The sequence below is a fragment of the Camelus ferus genome, chromosome 9 (assembly GCF_009834535.1).
Source record: "Camelus ferus isolate YT-003-E chromosome 9, BCGSAC_Cfer_1.0, whole genome shotgun sequence".
In the NCBI taxonomy this organism is placed as follows: domain Eukaryota; kingdom Metazoa; phylum Chordata; class Mammalia; order Artiodactyla; family Camelidae; genus Camelus; species Camelus ferus.
The window spans coordinates 61,249,415-61,266,474 of record NC_045704.1 but is presented as its reverse complement, the minus strand read 5'-3'; the positions used below and the strand labels follow the sequence as shown (position 1 = coordinate 61,266,474).

At 48.9% G+C, this 17,060-nt stretch overlaps 1 protein-coding gene across 3 annotated transcripts in view; it reads right to left on the bottom strand.

The window, feature by feature from the left end:
* NGF (nerve growth factor) overlaps positions 1-15,575 on the bottom strand; it is a 49,948-nt gene extending 34,373 nt beyond the window's left edge. Inside the window, exon 1 of one of the 3 annotated variants that reach the window (XM_006193171.3) lies at positions 15,443-15,575. In XM_006193171.3, the coding sequence (XP_006193233.2) occupies positions 15,443-15,495 (53 nt within the window). In that variant the 5' untranslated portion in view covers positions 15,496-15,575. Of the gene's footprint in view, positions 1-15,232; positions 15,381-15,442 lie in introns of those variants that run through there. The other 2 variants (XM_014566393.2, XM_032486973.1) reach the window with 2 other exon arrangements.
* Positions 15,576-17,060: the final 1,485 nt, after the last annotated feature.

Sequence of the window (17,060 nt, the reverse complement as noted above, 5' to 3'; positions counted from 1 at the left end):
ACAGACCCCTGCAGGTGGAGGAGAGCTGCTCCAGCCTAAATCCTGGAATAATCCTTAGGAGCTCAGGCTGCACCTGTCTATACAGAAGCTTGACCTGAATAAAGAGTTGATAGAGAAAGTGGCATGGGGAAGCCAGGTTGTGATAACAACAATCAGAACAATAAGAATGTGAAACTTTTTGTCACTTATGTGCCTGGTGCTATATTAACTGTTCTATAAGCATTATTATATTTAATAATCACAGTGACCTTATTAATACTCCCATTTGACAGACGGCTTACCTGAGGCTCACCCCACAATTGAACGGTAATCACAGTGACACCATGACACTGAACTTCTGCCTTCCTTGTCTAGGGATTTCCTCCCAGTGTTTTAAACTCCATTTCCTTTCCCTCTCACTTTTTGAAGAACTTAAGCTCCAAAATATTTCCATGAGTCATTGACTGATGTCTGAAATTTTACTTTCCAAGATTTTAATAATATAATGAGAATAACTTCTGTTTGTTGAACAGGTTTTATGTGCCAAGCACTGCGCTAACTGCTACATATATTCTCTCATTAAATCACTGCTTTTTAAAGAAAGTATTATTATTATTCCAATTTTACAGTTCAGGAAACTGAGAATCAAAGGGAGTTTTTGTAATGTATTTGAAGTCCCACTATCGGTGGGAAGGAGGGACCAAGGCCAGCCTTTTGCTTGCTCTGTTGTCTATGAGTGGTTCACTGCCTTCTGATCAAGGGAATTTGATGGCTGCTGAGAGCCCTGGCCCCTAGAATAAGCATCCATCTGAGCCATTGTCAGCCACGTATTTCTCACTATGAATGAAGGGTCAGAGGTCACCTTTTGATGGAGTAGAAGTCTGAGAGCATCAAACCTCTGTATACCAAGAAGGAGACCTAGTGATGGGAGGGGACCCCAGTGACAAGTTGGCAGATAGATTTTGTGACCAAAAAGTCAAGTGGAGGGCCAGCAGCTTTCTTAGGAAGCAGGGAAGAGATGGTCAGCTCAGGGGTGTTTGATGACTGTCAAGGCTGTGTGACAGATAAACTCATCACCTTAGCCCTACGAGGCACAGCGAGGCCCAGGAGGCTATGAGACTACGTCTGTGGGGAAATTTGTATTTCTCTGGACTGAGTCAGGGCTAAACTAGACATTAGGGTAATGCAACACATCTAAATTTCATCACCATTATCTCATTCTTTAGACCTTGTAAATGTTCACAATGATATTTTTGGTGGTTGGAGTAAGCTGTCTACATTTGAGGTGTATTATTTTAAACCTACGTTAACAGACTAATAAAATAAGGTGTTGGCCGGCTAATTCCCCGTAGTCATATCCTCAGAAGTATCCAGGCAGCAAAATGAGCCAGAGTTATGAGTAAGTGCCTGAGGTGGCACACATCCTGCCCACACGGTGGCACTTGGAGGAGATGCTGGGATGACCAGAGCTGTGTCCCTGGGACCAGGCCTTCCCCTTCCATAGGAGGCTCCATGAGCTACATATGCTGGAATCCTGAGACCTTGGAAAAATAATCCATGATCTGAACCCACCCTCCTCAAGAACTGGACACCAACATTCTTTTTGTGAGATGGCACAGGGGGCTGACCTGGGGTGGGGGGACACCCACTCATCCCCTGGCCTGTGCTGAACACGGACTTTATATTGGCACATTTGGCATTATGGGAATTGAGTTTTTTTAACTGAAGCATAGGACCAGCATTTGACAATGGGTCAGAGTGTTTGAAATCAAGACTATCCTGGAATCATGATTTTCATAATTATCTCATGTAGGACCAACTAGCTATAGGTCAGTATGTCTATTCAGGACACAATCTCTGCCTGGCTGCATGAAAGGTCTGATTTTATCCCTCACCGGCCTTCTAACACCCCAGGTCTGACCCACAATCGTCACACTCAGCTCCTAGAAAATTGATAGCAAAAGACCCCCTAGTTACTTCTCAGGAACTACTGTCAGCCCCTCAGGATGAGCTGCCCGGAGATTTTCCCCCGGAGATGACTCCTCCTCCCTCCCAGCCCTCCCCCTGCCCCCACTTTATACTGAGCTCTGCTCCTGAGCTGAGCCAACTTGAGCTCACACTTCTCCTTCCTGCTCCTGCTTTTTTCCCACTTGCCTCTCGTTCCTGACTCCTCTCTTCAGTCGCACCTCTCGGACCCCTGAGTTCTCCGGCTTTGCTCTCCATCCTATTGAATGTTAAAGTCCACAGCTGGCTCTAATCTACAAGAGGTGCCCCCAGGGACATTCATGCTTCAGAGGAGCCCAAGCCTCCAAAAGCCCTGCTCTATTTGGGGCCAGCTTAGCGGAAGGGGCGGGACTCCACAAACTTGCAAAGCAGCCCATGTCATGCCTCCTCCAGGAAGCCTCCCCCCCCCCCCAGATGATCTGCTTTCCTAACCTTCTGTAGCAATCCCTGTCTGTGCCGTACTCATCAACCATTCACTCATTCAACAAATACTTCTTGAGCTCCTACTACGTGAGGAAGCACCTGATGAACACACCTAAGTCCCTGTCCCTAGTCTTATATTTCCTTGGAGAAGAAGGATAAACAAGAAAACAAATAATAGAACTAAGTACTGTGAGATAAATAAGGTCAGGTAAGGGAACAGAGTCTACTGGTGGCAGGGTTTGATGGAGTGGGAAGAGCTATATTAAATTAGGGTGCTCAAGAGGTGACCTCTGAGCAGAACTAAATAATGAACAAAAGCTAACAATATGAAGACGATCTGTGGGTAGAAGTGTCCCAGAAGGGGAAATAGCAAGTGCAGAGGCCTAAGATAGTAGCAAGAGTGGTGTGTTGAAGACATGGCAAGAAGGTCAGTGAGGCCTCCACATGCAGGCAAGTGGAGGAGTGATACAGGCTGCTGGAGGCCACACCACATAAAGCAATTCTCCACCTTGACCCCACTGACATTTTGAGCCAGATAATCCTGTGTTGTGGGGGCTGTCCTGTGCATTGTAGGATGTTTAGCTGCATCCCTGAACTCTACTAACTAGATACTGGCATCACTCCCTACTCCCTCCACTTGTGACAATCGAAAACATTTGCCATTTGTGATGTTGCCAGTGTTCATTGGGTTAAGAACCACTGAAATAAGGCCATGGCAAGAGTATGGATTTTATTCTACATGTGATGGAAAGCCATTGGGGGGTTGAGAGCTGGGAAAGAATGTGACATGATTGACATTTTTAAAAGGGCACTCTGACTGCTGCTGGGTTAAAAGCCTGCAGGGGAACAAGAATGGAGGCAGGGGATCTTTAGTCAGCTGGTTGAGAAGTGATAGGGCTTTGGACTAAGAGGCAGTAGTGGGATGGTGAGAAGTGACTGGATTCAGAATTTATTTTGAAACCAGCAAGACTTGCTGATGGACTGGATATAAAAGATGATGAGGAAGGTAGAATCAGGGATGATTTCTAGACCTGGAGTCTGAGCAACTTTGGGAATAATGATGTCATTATCTAAAATTGGGAAGACCAAAATAAGGCTTGGAGAAGAGTAGTTCAGGGGTCAAAAGTCCTCCCTTGGACATGTCCATTGGATCTCTGAGTGGACATGACAGTAGAACGTAAGAGCCTGGAGCCTGGGGAGAGGTCCAGATTGGAAGTAGACATCCAGGAATTGTAGATCATATTTAATGCCTGGAGAGGATGCGATCATCTCAGAAGAGAGGGACACAGAAAAGAAAGGATCCTGGATGGAATGCCAGGGTGCCCCCATATTCAGAGGTCAGGAGAAGGGAAGGCCAGCAAAAGAGGACCAGTGAGGGAGAGGGGACATGTCCTTGAGGCATCCTGGCCCTGAAACTGCATCTGCCTTGGACTGTCCTCGGCCAGGTCACCCTTGGGCACTCATTTGTGATCAGCGCCAAGACCACTACAAAACCAGGTTTTGGACAACAAATGCCTCGCAGGAGTCATCTTGTTTAATCTTTACACTGAGAAGTAAGTGCTAGTAGTCCCATTTTACAGCTGCGGTAACTCGCCCTCGATCACGTGTCTTCAGCCCCACCCCTGGGCCTCGAGGCTTGGAGAGTCTGATTCCACGTTCACGCTTTTTCAGGATGCCCTTGGCCTCTGCCTTGCAGGGGCCTGCTCAAGGCCTGGCCCGGGCCTCCGTTCCCCCCACGGCGGGGACAGCTCGTTTCTGCCCGGGCTCATGTGAAGTGCTTCCGCATCTGCTACTGCATTTGAAATGGGCAAGCAGGAGCTGAGGTTGCTCATGTGGGGCAAGTGACTATCGCGGTCCCTCACCCAACTAAAGGCAGAGCCAGCACTGGTGCCTGGAGTCTCACACTCCTTGTCCAGGGCTCTCACATGTTGCCTCTTACACCCACAGCCAAGGTGTTTCCCCAGCTGGCAACCATATTCGAGCAAGAGCCCTATCCAGTGTGCAAGGGCAATATTAATATTCTCATTTTACAGATTAAGAAATAGAGGCTCAGAGAGGTTCTGTGGTATGCCCAAGTTACACAGCTAGGAAGAAACCAAGTTGGAAATAAGTCTCCAGTCTCCTAACTCTCAGTATTACTCAGTTGAAAGAAATAATCTATATCTAACTTAACCATTTTTCTTTCTTACATAACAACTTTCCCAATCCATAAAAGAAATCAGCTTCAGACAGGTTTGTGGAATTTTCCCAAGCACAAGTATTGCCAGTCAGAATTCTATAATAGGGCCATGATCATTTAAGAAGTTGAAATGGCTAGAAGGTGGACAGTCTGTGTACTGTGCCAACTTAAAATTACTTCTTTTGGTTTAATCATAAATACGCTTTAAAAATAACCTTTGAAACATATTTGTTGCTTTCCGAAGCCCTCCACTTTCTGACAGGTCCCACTCCTTTTTAGAAAAATTCAAAACAATACTTAAAAGCTCCACTCCCAAAATATTTTCTTTCATTTCCAAGATACAGAGATGCTGACACATGGGCATGAAATCTGGAGTCGGGCTGGGGTGTCTGACCTCCTCCAAAGAGAAAATGAAAATATTTTTAAGGGTTCACACTTTCTCCAGGAAAGGACAGACACAATACCCTTGAACCCAGATGAAAAGAAAGGTAATTCGTTGCATGTATGAGAAACATTCTTGGTGGTGTCATGTGCTGGGACAATTGATTCCATTTGTCATTGCAAGTTTCAGAAAGGGTGGAAATATACTTTTTTTTTGGTTCCTTTTGGGCACAGAAAAAGTAAGTCAGCCTTTGCTTTTTCCTAAAAACCGAACAAAACCAAACCAAAAAAACCCAAGTGCAACAGCGATGGAGTTAAACAGCTCTTGGCTGCTTTGCTTACGGTCCTGTCAAGCTCCCGGTGCTTGGTTCAATATAACCCACCTGCTTAAGGAGCAAGGGGCTGGGTAGGATGTGACAAATCTCTCTTCTCTGTGATAAATGTTATTCAGAATGTGCAACCGGCCTGGTGATGTTAATTTTACAGGGAATAGTGGAATGAGTGGTGGAGAGGCCAGAAGGAGACTCTTACAGAACTGAAAATGATCCCAGAAAGTTCTCCCCTTAGGCCCCAGCACCCTGCCACCTCAAATAGAGATGTCTTCACTGCCTAGAAAGGAGCATTAAATCTTTAGTCTGGACAGGAATTCAGCATTTGAGGAGATGTCACTAATAATCCTCTCTGAGTCTGAGTGGTGAAAATGGGGCCCCAGGGGAGGAATTTCACCAGGAGAGGGTTGGAATGAGCCCCCGGGGAGCCCAAAACTGAGGAGGGGGAGAGGGAAGCTTCCGCCTGAACAAAGAGGCAGCCGTTTGTCACTGCCAATCTGTCCTCGGGGGCCGCATTAGCCAGGCTCTCAAGAAAATTGGGACATGTCATCTTTGCGGCCCCAAAGCGGAACCTTAGTGTGGGTCATGCTTTCATGTGCCCTCCATGGGCAAGGGGAGGGCTGGGGTTACTGACAGATTGTGGGCCAGGTTGAGGGCTGGAGCCAGGATTAGGGCTGGGTTTACCCGAAGGTGTCAGCTCCAGCGCCCGCACTAGGAGCCTTCAAGCTGTTTATACCAGAGGAGAAACTTAAATCCTCCGCACTCGGTTGGCCTGGAGTCTCCCTCACAAGAAAATGTTAGGCTCTCGGCTCTGGGCAGGAACCTCTTAAGAATTTGACAATGTCAACATTTTAATGGTATCTTAGCCCTGTTGTCCTTATAAAAATATACTGAGAAGGAAAGATGTGATTTGTGGGAACAGAAGCTCCTTCCAGAGTCACTGTACCACCACATGAGGACCAAAGCATTTGTCCGGGTCACAAGGCCAGGAGAGTCCGTGATACCCCTCCAGTGGTTCCCAGTAACTGGGAGGAGGATGTCTTGGGCCCCTTGGACTATTAGTGTCATGATCATGTCTAGGAATAAAAACATCTATGGAATTACAATGTGTCCATTTCTGGTACTCCAATTAAAAAAAAAAACCCACAAAAAACATCTAGGGAAGTCATAGTTCTGAGGTTGATTAGGCCGAAAGAAGAAGACAAAGAGGGAGGAGGAGGAGGTGGGGGTCGGGGAGGGGGAAGGAGAAGACAGATGATGACAGCGGCTTTTGCTTACTGAGGCCTGCCTGGTGGCAGGCCCTGTACTGACAGACACTTTAGACATCTTTGTCGCTTCATCTACACAACAGCCCTATGAGGAAGCAATTATTCTGACCTTACAGATGAGGACGCTGATGCTCAGAGAACTTAAGTTACCCAAGATCACACAACTAGGAATCACAGAGCTGGGATTTAACCCCCAAGTTTGTCTGGCCTCAGGGCTATGCCCTTTTCGAAACCATGCTGTTGTCTGTACCAGTAGCTTTTAAATTTTTTTAACCATGACTCATAGTGAAAAAATACATTTTCCATCATGATCCAGTTTGCACACATATATGTGGAAACATATACAATTAAAAGTTTCAAGAATACTTTCCTTTGCTACATGCAGTGCATACTGATTTTTTAAAAATGTGATGCCACTTTCATTAGAGAGAGAGAGAGAGAGCGCTGTACCACTAAACTGATTTCACATCCCACTAATGGGTCTCAACCTGTAGATTGAAAACCACTTTCCTTTCCTCTACTCCAGGGCAGTTGATTGGAAGTGTTTTTCAACTTCCTGCTTGATCTTGTTGGATGCTGGGCAGCATCTCTGCTTCTGAGGCATGCTGCTAATTAGGCGCCCGGGACCATCCCTCTGGTGTGGGGACATCATTAATGAAATATTTCAGAAATTACAAATATCTGACAGAGCTGTTTGCTTGGAAAAGAGTCAGTCCAGGAAAACATCCAGGAAACATAATCGCTGATCTCAGGCACTGACTGGTAACATTTTAAGCAGTTGATGCAGGCTTTTGCAAAAGAAACTATTTTCTCTGCTTTCAGAACCTAAAGGACTCATGTGGCCTGACGGGACGATGTACAGTCGAATGCCCAAGGAAAAGGAAAATGCAAGGCGCTGTGGGGCCTGTGACTGCCACTCCACCATCAAGAGCGGTGTTGTCGCTCTCAGTTTTTGGTGAGTCCCCCCAGGGTCTGAAATGAGACTCCTTTTCAGGGGAGTGCACGTGTCTCCACCGTGGCTTAGGATTTGGGGGGTGATTTTGTTTCAGCAGCTAGGGGCAGGGACAGGGTTGGCTGAATCAGATTTAGATCGTGGAAAGTGAGGTCCCCATCAGGTGGCTTCGGCACAAGCCAGCCCTGATGAGCCGCGGACTCGGTGACTTCACTCCAAGCAATGTGTATGTTAATTGAGAAAACATGTTCCTGTGACGGCCTCATGCAAAACTCCAGGTTTACGTTTTTTTTTTTTTTATTCCTAAGAATTCCTTGAATATTTGCCGTGCGTGTCTATACAGCCTCCCGGAGTACTTTTCCTTCTTACTGAGGACAGTTGTGTTTTTCTGCTGCGGCCCAGGTCAGGCTTTTCAAGGGTGGGAGGCTGACAGAGAGCAAGTGGGCACACTGTCTCAGGGCTTAGGGAGAAGCAGGAAGAGGGTAGGAGAGAAGAAAAGTGGCAACTGAGGCCCAAGTCCTTGGAAAGAAACTGTTCACGAAGCTCAGTGAGGGGCCTCCTTCATGCCTCTGGCCCTTAACGCCCTCTGGGCTGGCCAAGCCGCACCCGCCCAGCCCAGCCCTAGGAACAGGACTCAGGCTCACCGGGCACCCGCTACATTCCAGACTTCCAGCCCTCCCTCCTCTCACCCTCACAGCTGCCCTCCCAGGTCAGCATTATGAGTCCCTTTCACAGATGAGCAAACTGAGGCTTAGAAGGATTAAGGAATGTGATTGTAGAGCCAGCAAGAGGCAGAGCTTGGATCTGAAGCTAGTTCTATTTTGTGGCAGGGCTGCTTTTATAAAATCCTGCCTGCCAGCAGGACATCCCCTCCCCTAGGAAGCCTCCCAGGAGGGCACTGCCCATCCAGCCCTCTCTGAGAGCCACGCAGCTAGCACTTCTTCAGCTGGTCCCCGTTTTGACACTGCTCTCAATTGCTCCAAGTGTGTTAATCTAGAAGACAAAAGAACCTACAGGCAGGTTTTGTTTGGTCTGCCAGGATGTTTTGAAAAGTGAAGAAACTATACATTCAAACTCAAATGTTGACTCTTGGAAAAGTTGGATGATCTGGCCACACTGGACCTACAAACTTGCAAAGCAACAGACTGCCTGTCCCCTTCTGCTGGGGCAAACACTCTCTAGTTCCTGCAGTCCCGACCAGCTCACAGCCTTACCTCATTTACATTATCTGATGAGCCTCTGAAAGCCATTTACATTTTGACTCTAGAGCAAGCTTCCTGGGCAGGATCAAGATTTATATTTATTATGACTCTTTACAGGGCCCAGGCCCCTGGTTAGCATATGAATCAAGGTGCTAACTGGGTGAAGGAAAATCAATCCAGTGGCCTGCTATGCGGTGGATCTGAGTCTCCAGAGGGGAGGGGACTGTTCCCTCTTTAACCACAGGTTATATGCAATTCAGTAACAGCTGCTCAGCCACTGACCCTTGGGGTGGGAGAGCACAAGTGCCTGGCTGCCCTAGAAAAATTCACTTCCTCCTCTTCTCTCTCTGTGAACTTGATAAGATACATAAAATCCTAAGGAAACGAGTTGTTGGAGGAGGAGGAGCTGTTATGTGGGGTAAGGAACCAAAACACTCTTAAAGCTGCCAGTACAAATGGCCATTCTCAAGAAATGCCTTATTTAGAGAGCATTACATAACATTTCTGAAATACAAGTCTGAGGAGAAGTTGGCTCCTGAAAGAAAATTACAGAAGAATATCCACAAGCTTTTTTTCACTTGGATATTATGAGGCCAGGATAACTCTGAGGATGAAATATTTATTTAAAATTCTATCCAAATGAGGATGTTGATTACAGAAGGTCAAAATATAGGCAAATAAATTCCTAGAGAAGCTTCAAGGCTACCGGAAAGATTTCTTCTCCCAGTGCAGCAAAGCTTTACACATACAGAGGCATGAAAATTGCAAAGATGCTGTTGTCCAGCTGAAGTGTACAGTGTGAAGGGAGGACTCCCTCAGATCTCTGCCACCAAGGGAGAGCGTGAGAACATGATGGAAGGGGACTGGTGTTGGTTGAGTACCTACTGTGTGCCAGGCCTGTGATGTGCCACCAACATCATCCCACTTAATGTGCACTACAGCCCGACAGAGCAGGCAGCTCTGTGTCACAGAAGAGGAACACCGGGTCCAAGAGACGCCCTCCTGCATCTCTGCATCTCTGCGCTACTGGTGCTCGTCACCTTCCTCCCTGCTTACCCAGTCTAGCATCCTTCAGGCGGTGAGAGCCCAGCATGATTGCGCCTTCCTTAGAAGTCACAATCTGAAGGGAGCCTGCCTCTCTTGGCATCTCCTGTACAATGTGGGGGGTCAACACATGGTTATTGACAAGGGCAAAGTGGTACCCCAGTGTGTTAACATCTGAGCCAGGTCTCTCAGGTCCAAACACGGGATGGCATTTCACCAGACTGGACCAGTGAGAAACCCAAGTAACTTCAACCACACCTCAGAGCCACAGTGATGGGGGGGGCAGAGACAGGACGTCCCTGCCAGCTGGGCTGAGCTCTCATGGGTTCCAGCAGATGGCCCTTCCTGGGCAAACTTGGAATAGCGTGCAGCGTGCAGACAGACAACACATTCCACCAACCCTGGCTACCGAAGGAACAGCCAAAGGAAATGGGAAAATCAGCCCATTTGTACCAAATAGCAAATACTTTGTGGTTATTGGGAGACAGTTCCAGTAGTAGTGGATTCTAACTGCCCTCGATGTGGGACAGCTTCTGTGGGAAGCTTGGACCATTCATTCCCACCGACTTCAGAGCCAGCTCGTTCCCCTTGCAGAACTCTCCATCTGCAGCAGCCACCACAGGCGATGCCAAACATCTCCATCTGCTTACCCCAGTGGGGAATTTTCAGGGAAACCCTCTCTGACTGACTAATACTACTGCTAATAAAAAGACTTTCTGCATGTGGAAGAGGTTGGCCACACTTGGGCAATTCAAACAGCACTGTTGGAACATATGTAGGTATACATAAGACTGAAACATTATGCTGTACAGCAGAAATGGACACAGCATTGTAAACTGATTATACTTCAATTAAAAAAAAAAAAAGCATTGTTGCTAGTCCCACCTGACAGACTGCATCACCAGACCAGTCTCAACCTCCTCCAGGGATCTCTTTAAGTCTCTTATTTCCTTTTTTTTTTTTTTTTTTTGGCCTCATTAGGAATCAACTCCAACTCTGCCAGTCCTACTGTTCAGTAGTTTTCTCTCTTCCACTTGAGAGTGAGTAGCAGGCAATAATATTTGCCAAAGATATTATTCATTTTAGCTCTTTGCACTATGAATATCCAAATGGTCCTATTTTCCATCCTCCAGTGAGACCTCGGGGCAGAGGCAAGGATGTACGAGCTGTTCTCCTTGAGAATAAACCCAGGGCTACAAGCGCCATCCCTCCAGCGTAGCATTCCTAGCCTGCTTTCAGTCAAATGTCACATCATTGATTTCCATTTATTCTCACAGCTTGGGCACAGTTGTATTAATTTGATGTCAACATGTGCCCATGCTGTATTAAGTGCTGCCAGCGCTGGGGAGGGTTCTGCTTCCTCGTTCTCTCATTCAAGGAAAGGCCCTCCTGGTGCCAGAGTGTGATCCATTCAGTGAAAGAGAGAGGGATCTCCCCTCAGTGCTGGGACACCCGAGGCAGGCAGTCTGCCTGTGTATTTAACAGCATATGGCCAAGAAGGAAGCCGCCACGCTCTAATACCGCCTGTCCCTTCCCCCCACCCTTTCTGCTTTCCTTTTCCTGTGGGTCATTTGTAGTCACACTCCATTGACAAAAGCACAGGACGGTGCCTGGCGGGACCACAGCACTGAGGATCCTGCCAGTGGTTTCCTGGAGCCTGATATGCTGGCTCCTGAAGAATGACGCCCACGGCTGGACATCTGAAGCCCCAGTTCAATGATTAAATAATGGATGACCCGACTGTAGGGCCTGAAAGAAAGGCCCTTATTGGTAACTTCCAAGGGAGTTCTCAATCGAGATCAGTATTACCTTTTTAATAAACATTTAGCCATATATGGAGGGGAGGAGGTCTTTGGTTGTCACCGTGACCTCTGACATTTTAGTGGGCGAGGTAGGGATACTAAACTTCCTGCGTCATGTAAACAAAGAATCATCCCCAAATGCCACTAGACCCGCTGAGAAACACTGTTCACCCACTGCCCTTGTTCTATAGACTGCGAAAATAAAGTCTAAGAAGTTTAGTGACTCGCTCAAGGTCGCAAAGCTACTTTCCCTCCTATCTCACAACTCAGGAAACTACTACAGGAAGTTTACCCAAAACACAGGAGTGAAATAGCAAGACATCATCTTAACATTTCAATCTGATTCCTACTGTGTCATAGTCTGAGGTCAACAACCTATAGAAACTCCTGAAAAACATGTAAAGTAACCCATAGAAGAATAATGAAAAAAATCACACACCATAAGACCCTTCTTTATTGTAGGTTTTCATTATTCTGGTCTTGGATGAATTTTGTGGCTCAAGGTCTACCCTTTCGGCCTAAATAGTGACATTTCCATCCTTGGGCACACCCAACCGAAAGGTCAGTGACCCCAAAGCCTCCATTTCTCCAGGGGCATTTCTGCCTCAGGGCCATCCCGGTTTTAATGCTGTTCGGAGTTAGGATGTTAACTGTTTCCCCACTGTCAGGAAGCAAGGTCCCTGGCAGTGGGTTGAGGAAGGATCTTTCATGTCCATCTATTTGCTAGAGGCCACCATATGCTGTTGGGGGAAACCGGTCCATCACAGAGTTAATTTCTCAGGATCAGCTAAGCCTGGGAGCTCAGAGTTTAGCTGATGGTTTGCAAGACCAGAAGTGCCAGTCAAGAAAGAGAACCTCTGGGAACATGTGTTGTCTGCTCAGGATACTCAGATTTTCTGTGACTCCTCAGCACGCCTCCCGCTGCCTGCGGAGTGCACAGAGCAGTTTCTCTGCCACTCCAGAGCAGTTGCCACTGCAATAGGGCACTCCACGGATGTGCAGCAGTAGTGCTCAGCTCGCATTTAAAAGTAAAGTTGTACGATTTTCTCATCTGTTTAATCTCAGTAATGATGAGAAACTTCCCTCGGGCTCCAGCCCTGCCCTGCCATGCCCTACCCTCCCTGCTGATGTCGGCAGCTGGGGCCCCCTTCCTGGCCACGGCACAGATTTCTCCATGGAAGAGAAGGAGGGTGTGAGGCCTCATCCTCTGCTCGCTCTGGCCCTCTGGGTGGGGGAGATGTGGAGTGGGCAGTAGGAGAAGGTGAGAACCTCACTTCTTGATGAAGGCTAAGGGTGCAGAGTCACCAGTACCAGGATGGCTGCCCTGAGTGGACCCAATTTTCCAATTCTCCAGTGGGCCTGGGCTGCTTTGGCGTAAGATGCTGCCCCAGGGGAAGGTGTGGCACCAGCAGCTGGCTATAAAATCCTCCGAGGGACTCCTACAGTCCTATCAAAACACATCTCCCCCAGAGAAAGACAAATATCAAATGATGTCACTTATATGTGGAATAAAATAATAATACAAATGAACTTACTTACAAAATAGAAAGAGACTCACAGACATAAAAAATAAACTCTTAGTTACCAAAGGGGGAAGATGGGGAGGGATAAATTAGGAGTTTAGGATTTGCAGAGACTAACTACTATATATAAAATAGATAAACAAGAAAGTCCTACTGTATAGCACAGGGAACTACATTCAATATCTTGTAATAACCTATAATGAAGAAGAACATAAAAAAGAATATATATGTATAACTGAATCACTAGGCTGTACACCAGAAACTAACACTACATTGCAAATCAACTCTACTTCAAAAAAAAAAAAAAAAGTCAAAAACAAACGTGTGTCCTTATGCCCCAGAGACCTTAGTTTCCCAACTGTGGTACCTCCCAATGTTTTTCGCTTCAAGACTGCCTTTTTTTCCCACCTGCATAAAAATGTGGGAGAAAGCATGGGGGAGGAGTTTGACAGCATGTGATAATAACCCCAAACCCTGAGAACCACCCACGTATGAGGAACATTCATTTCCGTCTCAGCCCCTAGACCACTCTCACTCCCCGCACCTGAGTCCCCAGTCACCTCTGAAGGGCTGGGAATACCACCCACAATGGATTGACATTTGGGTTGCTCACACTGACATATGACTTCTGCTACAGAAGAGACCCATCCAGACCTAGTGTAGCCTTTCTTCAGTGGCTCTGCAGAAGGGGAAAGTTTCAGACACTCGGTAGGAAACTGTAAACACTGCGCAAGAAGGGCTGGCAGGGCCCTTCTCCACTGCCTTGAGAGGGAGAAGTTGTACCCTCCAGCAGACTTAACTGATAGCTTCAAGAGTTTGAAGATCCTGGAAAGAAGTTACTGGTGGGCCCTCCACTGCCATTTGTGAATTTGAGAATGCAACCACACTGGCGGGGGAGGTGGGGACTGGCACTGACAGTGGGTGCGCCCAGCGGCTGGAGCCAGGACAATTAATCAAGTGCCTTTTCTCCAGGATTTCCATTGGCCTCAGATGACAGAGGGGGCAGAGGCACCCAGGAGAGCCCTATTTTGGTTTCCAGCTGGGAACGTGCACTAAGTTTTCTTTAATACCCATAGCACCCAAAGACTTTGCTGTAATACACTTTAATGCATGAAACACCCATAAATTATCCGACAAACTGTTACAACTTCCAACCTGGAACAACTTGGAAAAACCAGCCTAGCAAGCAGGCTCTATTTTAATCTCTCAAGTCACTAGAGAAGAGAAAGTTCAAGCAGAAAACACCTTCCATGAGAATCTCAGAGATTTAAAAAAAAAGAAGAAAGAAAGAAAAGAAAAGGGGGAGAGTTGTAATCAGAGTGGAGTCGTTTGTTTACCATGGCTCGAAGATGCCTCTCCCTGACCTGTGTGTCCTCTCTCCCTTCCCTGAGTCTTTGCCGCCTGGACCCAAGGCGCAGCCCAGCCCCACCTCTCCGTGTCAGCTTCTCCCACACCTGGCAGCAGACAGCTGGAGGTGAGGCGTGTGACCCAAATATGCAGGGCCGAGCCTTGGTGACCTCGGTTCAGCGCGGCTCTGTAGAGGTGCTTGGCGAGCAGGCTTCCTCTATCAACCCCTGGGGCCCTCACTCGGAACTCCCAGCCCTCCAGCGTCAGGCGGAGGCGCCGGGAGACCCTTACTCCATTCCCTGCACCAGGTCCAGAGCCCTTGTCCCGCTTGTCCCCTTATCTGGGGGCAACTTAGCACTCGCAGGACTCTGCGCACAGCCCAGTCCGCGCGCGCCGCGCACTCGCCCTCCGCGGTGCAGACCACCACTCCTGCGGCCGCGGTGCGCTCGCAGCCCGCGCATCCCTCTCGCCACGCTCGTTCGCTCTCTCTCACTTGTGAGCTGTCCCCTTCTAGCCCTCGAGCTAGTCCCTGGCACCGCCGTGCGGCGACTGCAGGCGCCAGAGTCGCCTCCCAGACTTCGGGCCATCTGGAGATCGAGAACTCCACGACCTGAGAGAGCGCTGCTCCCCACGACTCGCCCGCCCGCCGAGGCTCCCGCGCTCGCGCACCCACTCGGGACACTCCGCTCACGGCCGCGCTTCAGTCCAAGGGAGCCTCGGGGGTGCCCGGAGATCTAGCCAGACCGAGATCCATGCATACTCTCCCCGGGAGCCCAGCCACGCGGGCCCGCGCCCGTACCCGCGCTGCGCCCCTCTCCGGCTCGGCTTGGGGCAGCCTGACTCACCGCTGCGCTCCCCTCCGGCTCCCAGCGCTCTCTGCTGTGCCGGAGCGCCGAGCTGCTGCTCTAACACAGGCTTCTTGAATTCTTAGCCCCTCCTCCCGGACTCCTGAGTCACCCACTCCAAATCCTTTCCCCCACTCCAACCCTCCCCGGCCCCAGTCCCGCACCTGCTCTGGCCAAGCGGAGGTGCCAGCCCGTAGGGATCTTGGGGACCAGACATCGATCTTTCCCGTGACAGGAGGGGTTCAAACCTCCAGAGGTCAAAGGAAACGCACGGGGGTTGGAGGGTCCGCGCTCAAAGCCCGGCTGGCTGGGGATTTTCTGGAGTACCAGGAGGGGGTGTTGGCCCCCGACGCCAATGGGCAAGCAGGCTGTGGGTGGGCGGAGTTGCCCGGAGCTCCTCGCACTTCCCCGCCCTTCCCTCGAGCCAGCGCCTGGGGCGGGGTGGGGGTGGGGCTGGGGGGGGGTCTGCCCGGCTCCATCCTCCGTGCCCTAGGCTTCAGCTGCTTCTGCTCCTGGCAGCCAGGGGAGAAAAGCCCAGAGACCTTTTTCTCCCAGGACGCCTCCCGTCACCCTAGGCGAAAAGAGCACCCAGGGTAGCTCCGCGAGATGCAGGTGCGGGGGTTCCTCCAACACAGAGCTGTGGCTCCGAGAACCAGAACCAGCCTGAAGGTCTCTGGGGCAGAGACAAATCCAGCGCAGGAATGAGGGGCAGAGGATTTAGGCTTCAAGTCCTAGAATCGAAGCCTTAACTTAAGGCCCTTTTTCCAGAAGCTTCGTTCCTGGGGTCCCTGACCCCTCTGAACTTGTAGGCAGAACTGTGTGTGTGTGTGTGTGTGTGTGTGTGTGTGTGTGTGTGTGTGTGTGTGTGTGTGTGTGTGTGTAATGAGTGCATTTTTCTGGGTTGAGGGTCTGCAACTTTCATCAAATTTGCAAGAGTTTTGTTGACTCTAAACTGACCTAGGCAGAGAGCCTTCTGCCCCACCCCAAGCCAAATTCTTCTTTTTCTCCACCATCCAGACTTTCAGTGAGGTGGGATCTCCTGGCCGGCACTCCAAGATTTCTTGGGTTCCGTGGATTCAGAGCCTGCCGGGGGAGCTTGTCTGACCTATGGTCCATACTAGCAAGACCCAGAAATACCTGTAAAGTCTGATTTCCACCAAATGTGCATCATTAATTGTAATAATGTTCTGGGGGATTCATGGGTCTCTGAAAATCCATACCCCCACCCGCTCTGGTGCTGAGCCTGAAGATGTCCTCACTTCGTCCTTGAACAGATTACATGCTGAGCCCTACTCTGTGCCTGATGCCACAAGGGAGGAAGACATGTAGGGAGAGACAGATGAGGGAGAGGTAGAGTCTCCCATTATGGACAAAGCTAAGCCAGCACAATTAAGGCAATGGTCACCCTCAGGTGCTGGGATCTAGTGAAGTACAGAGGTTCCTAATATAAGTCCATGGGTGACTGTTGACCCCAGTGGAGGGCACTTGAGCAAAGTGAGGTCCTGCTCAGGCACTTGACACAGACTGGTCTGAAGTTGTCGCTTCTTCCTGTCTTCACCTTTGCTCCCATAGCCAAGTTCACCCACTTATGCATCCTCTGAGAAGGAGGAGGTAGGAAGAAATCCCCAGACTTCAGCTTTAGCTAAAGGGAAAGGGAAGGGAGCTTTAGCTTTGATCTGACCTTGTTACTTCTCAGCAAAGGCTAGTCCATTTCTGAGTTGTTCAGATATAGACTGGTGGAGGAACACACTTTGGAGATGGGTGCAAGCCTCGGGGACCACC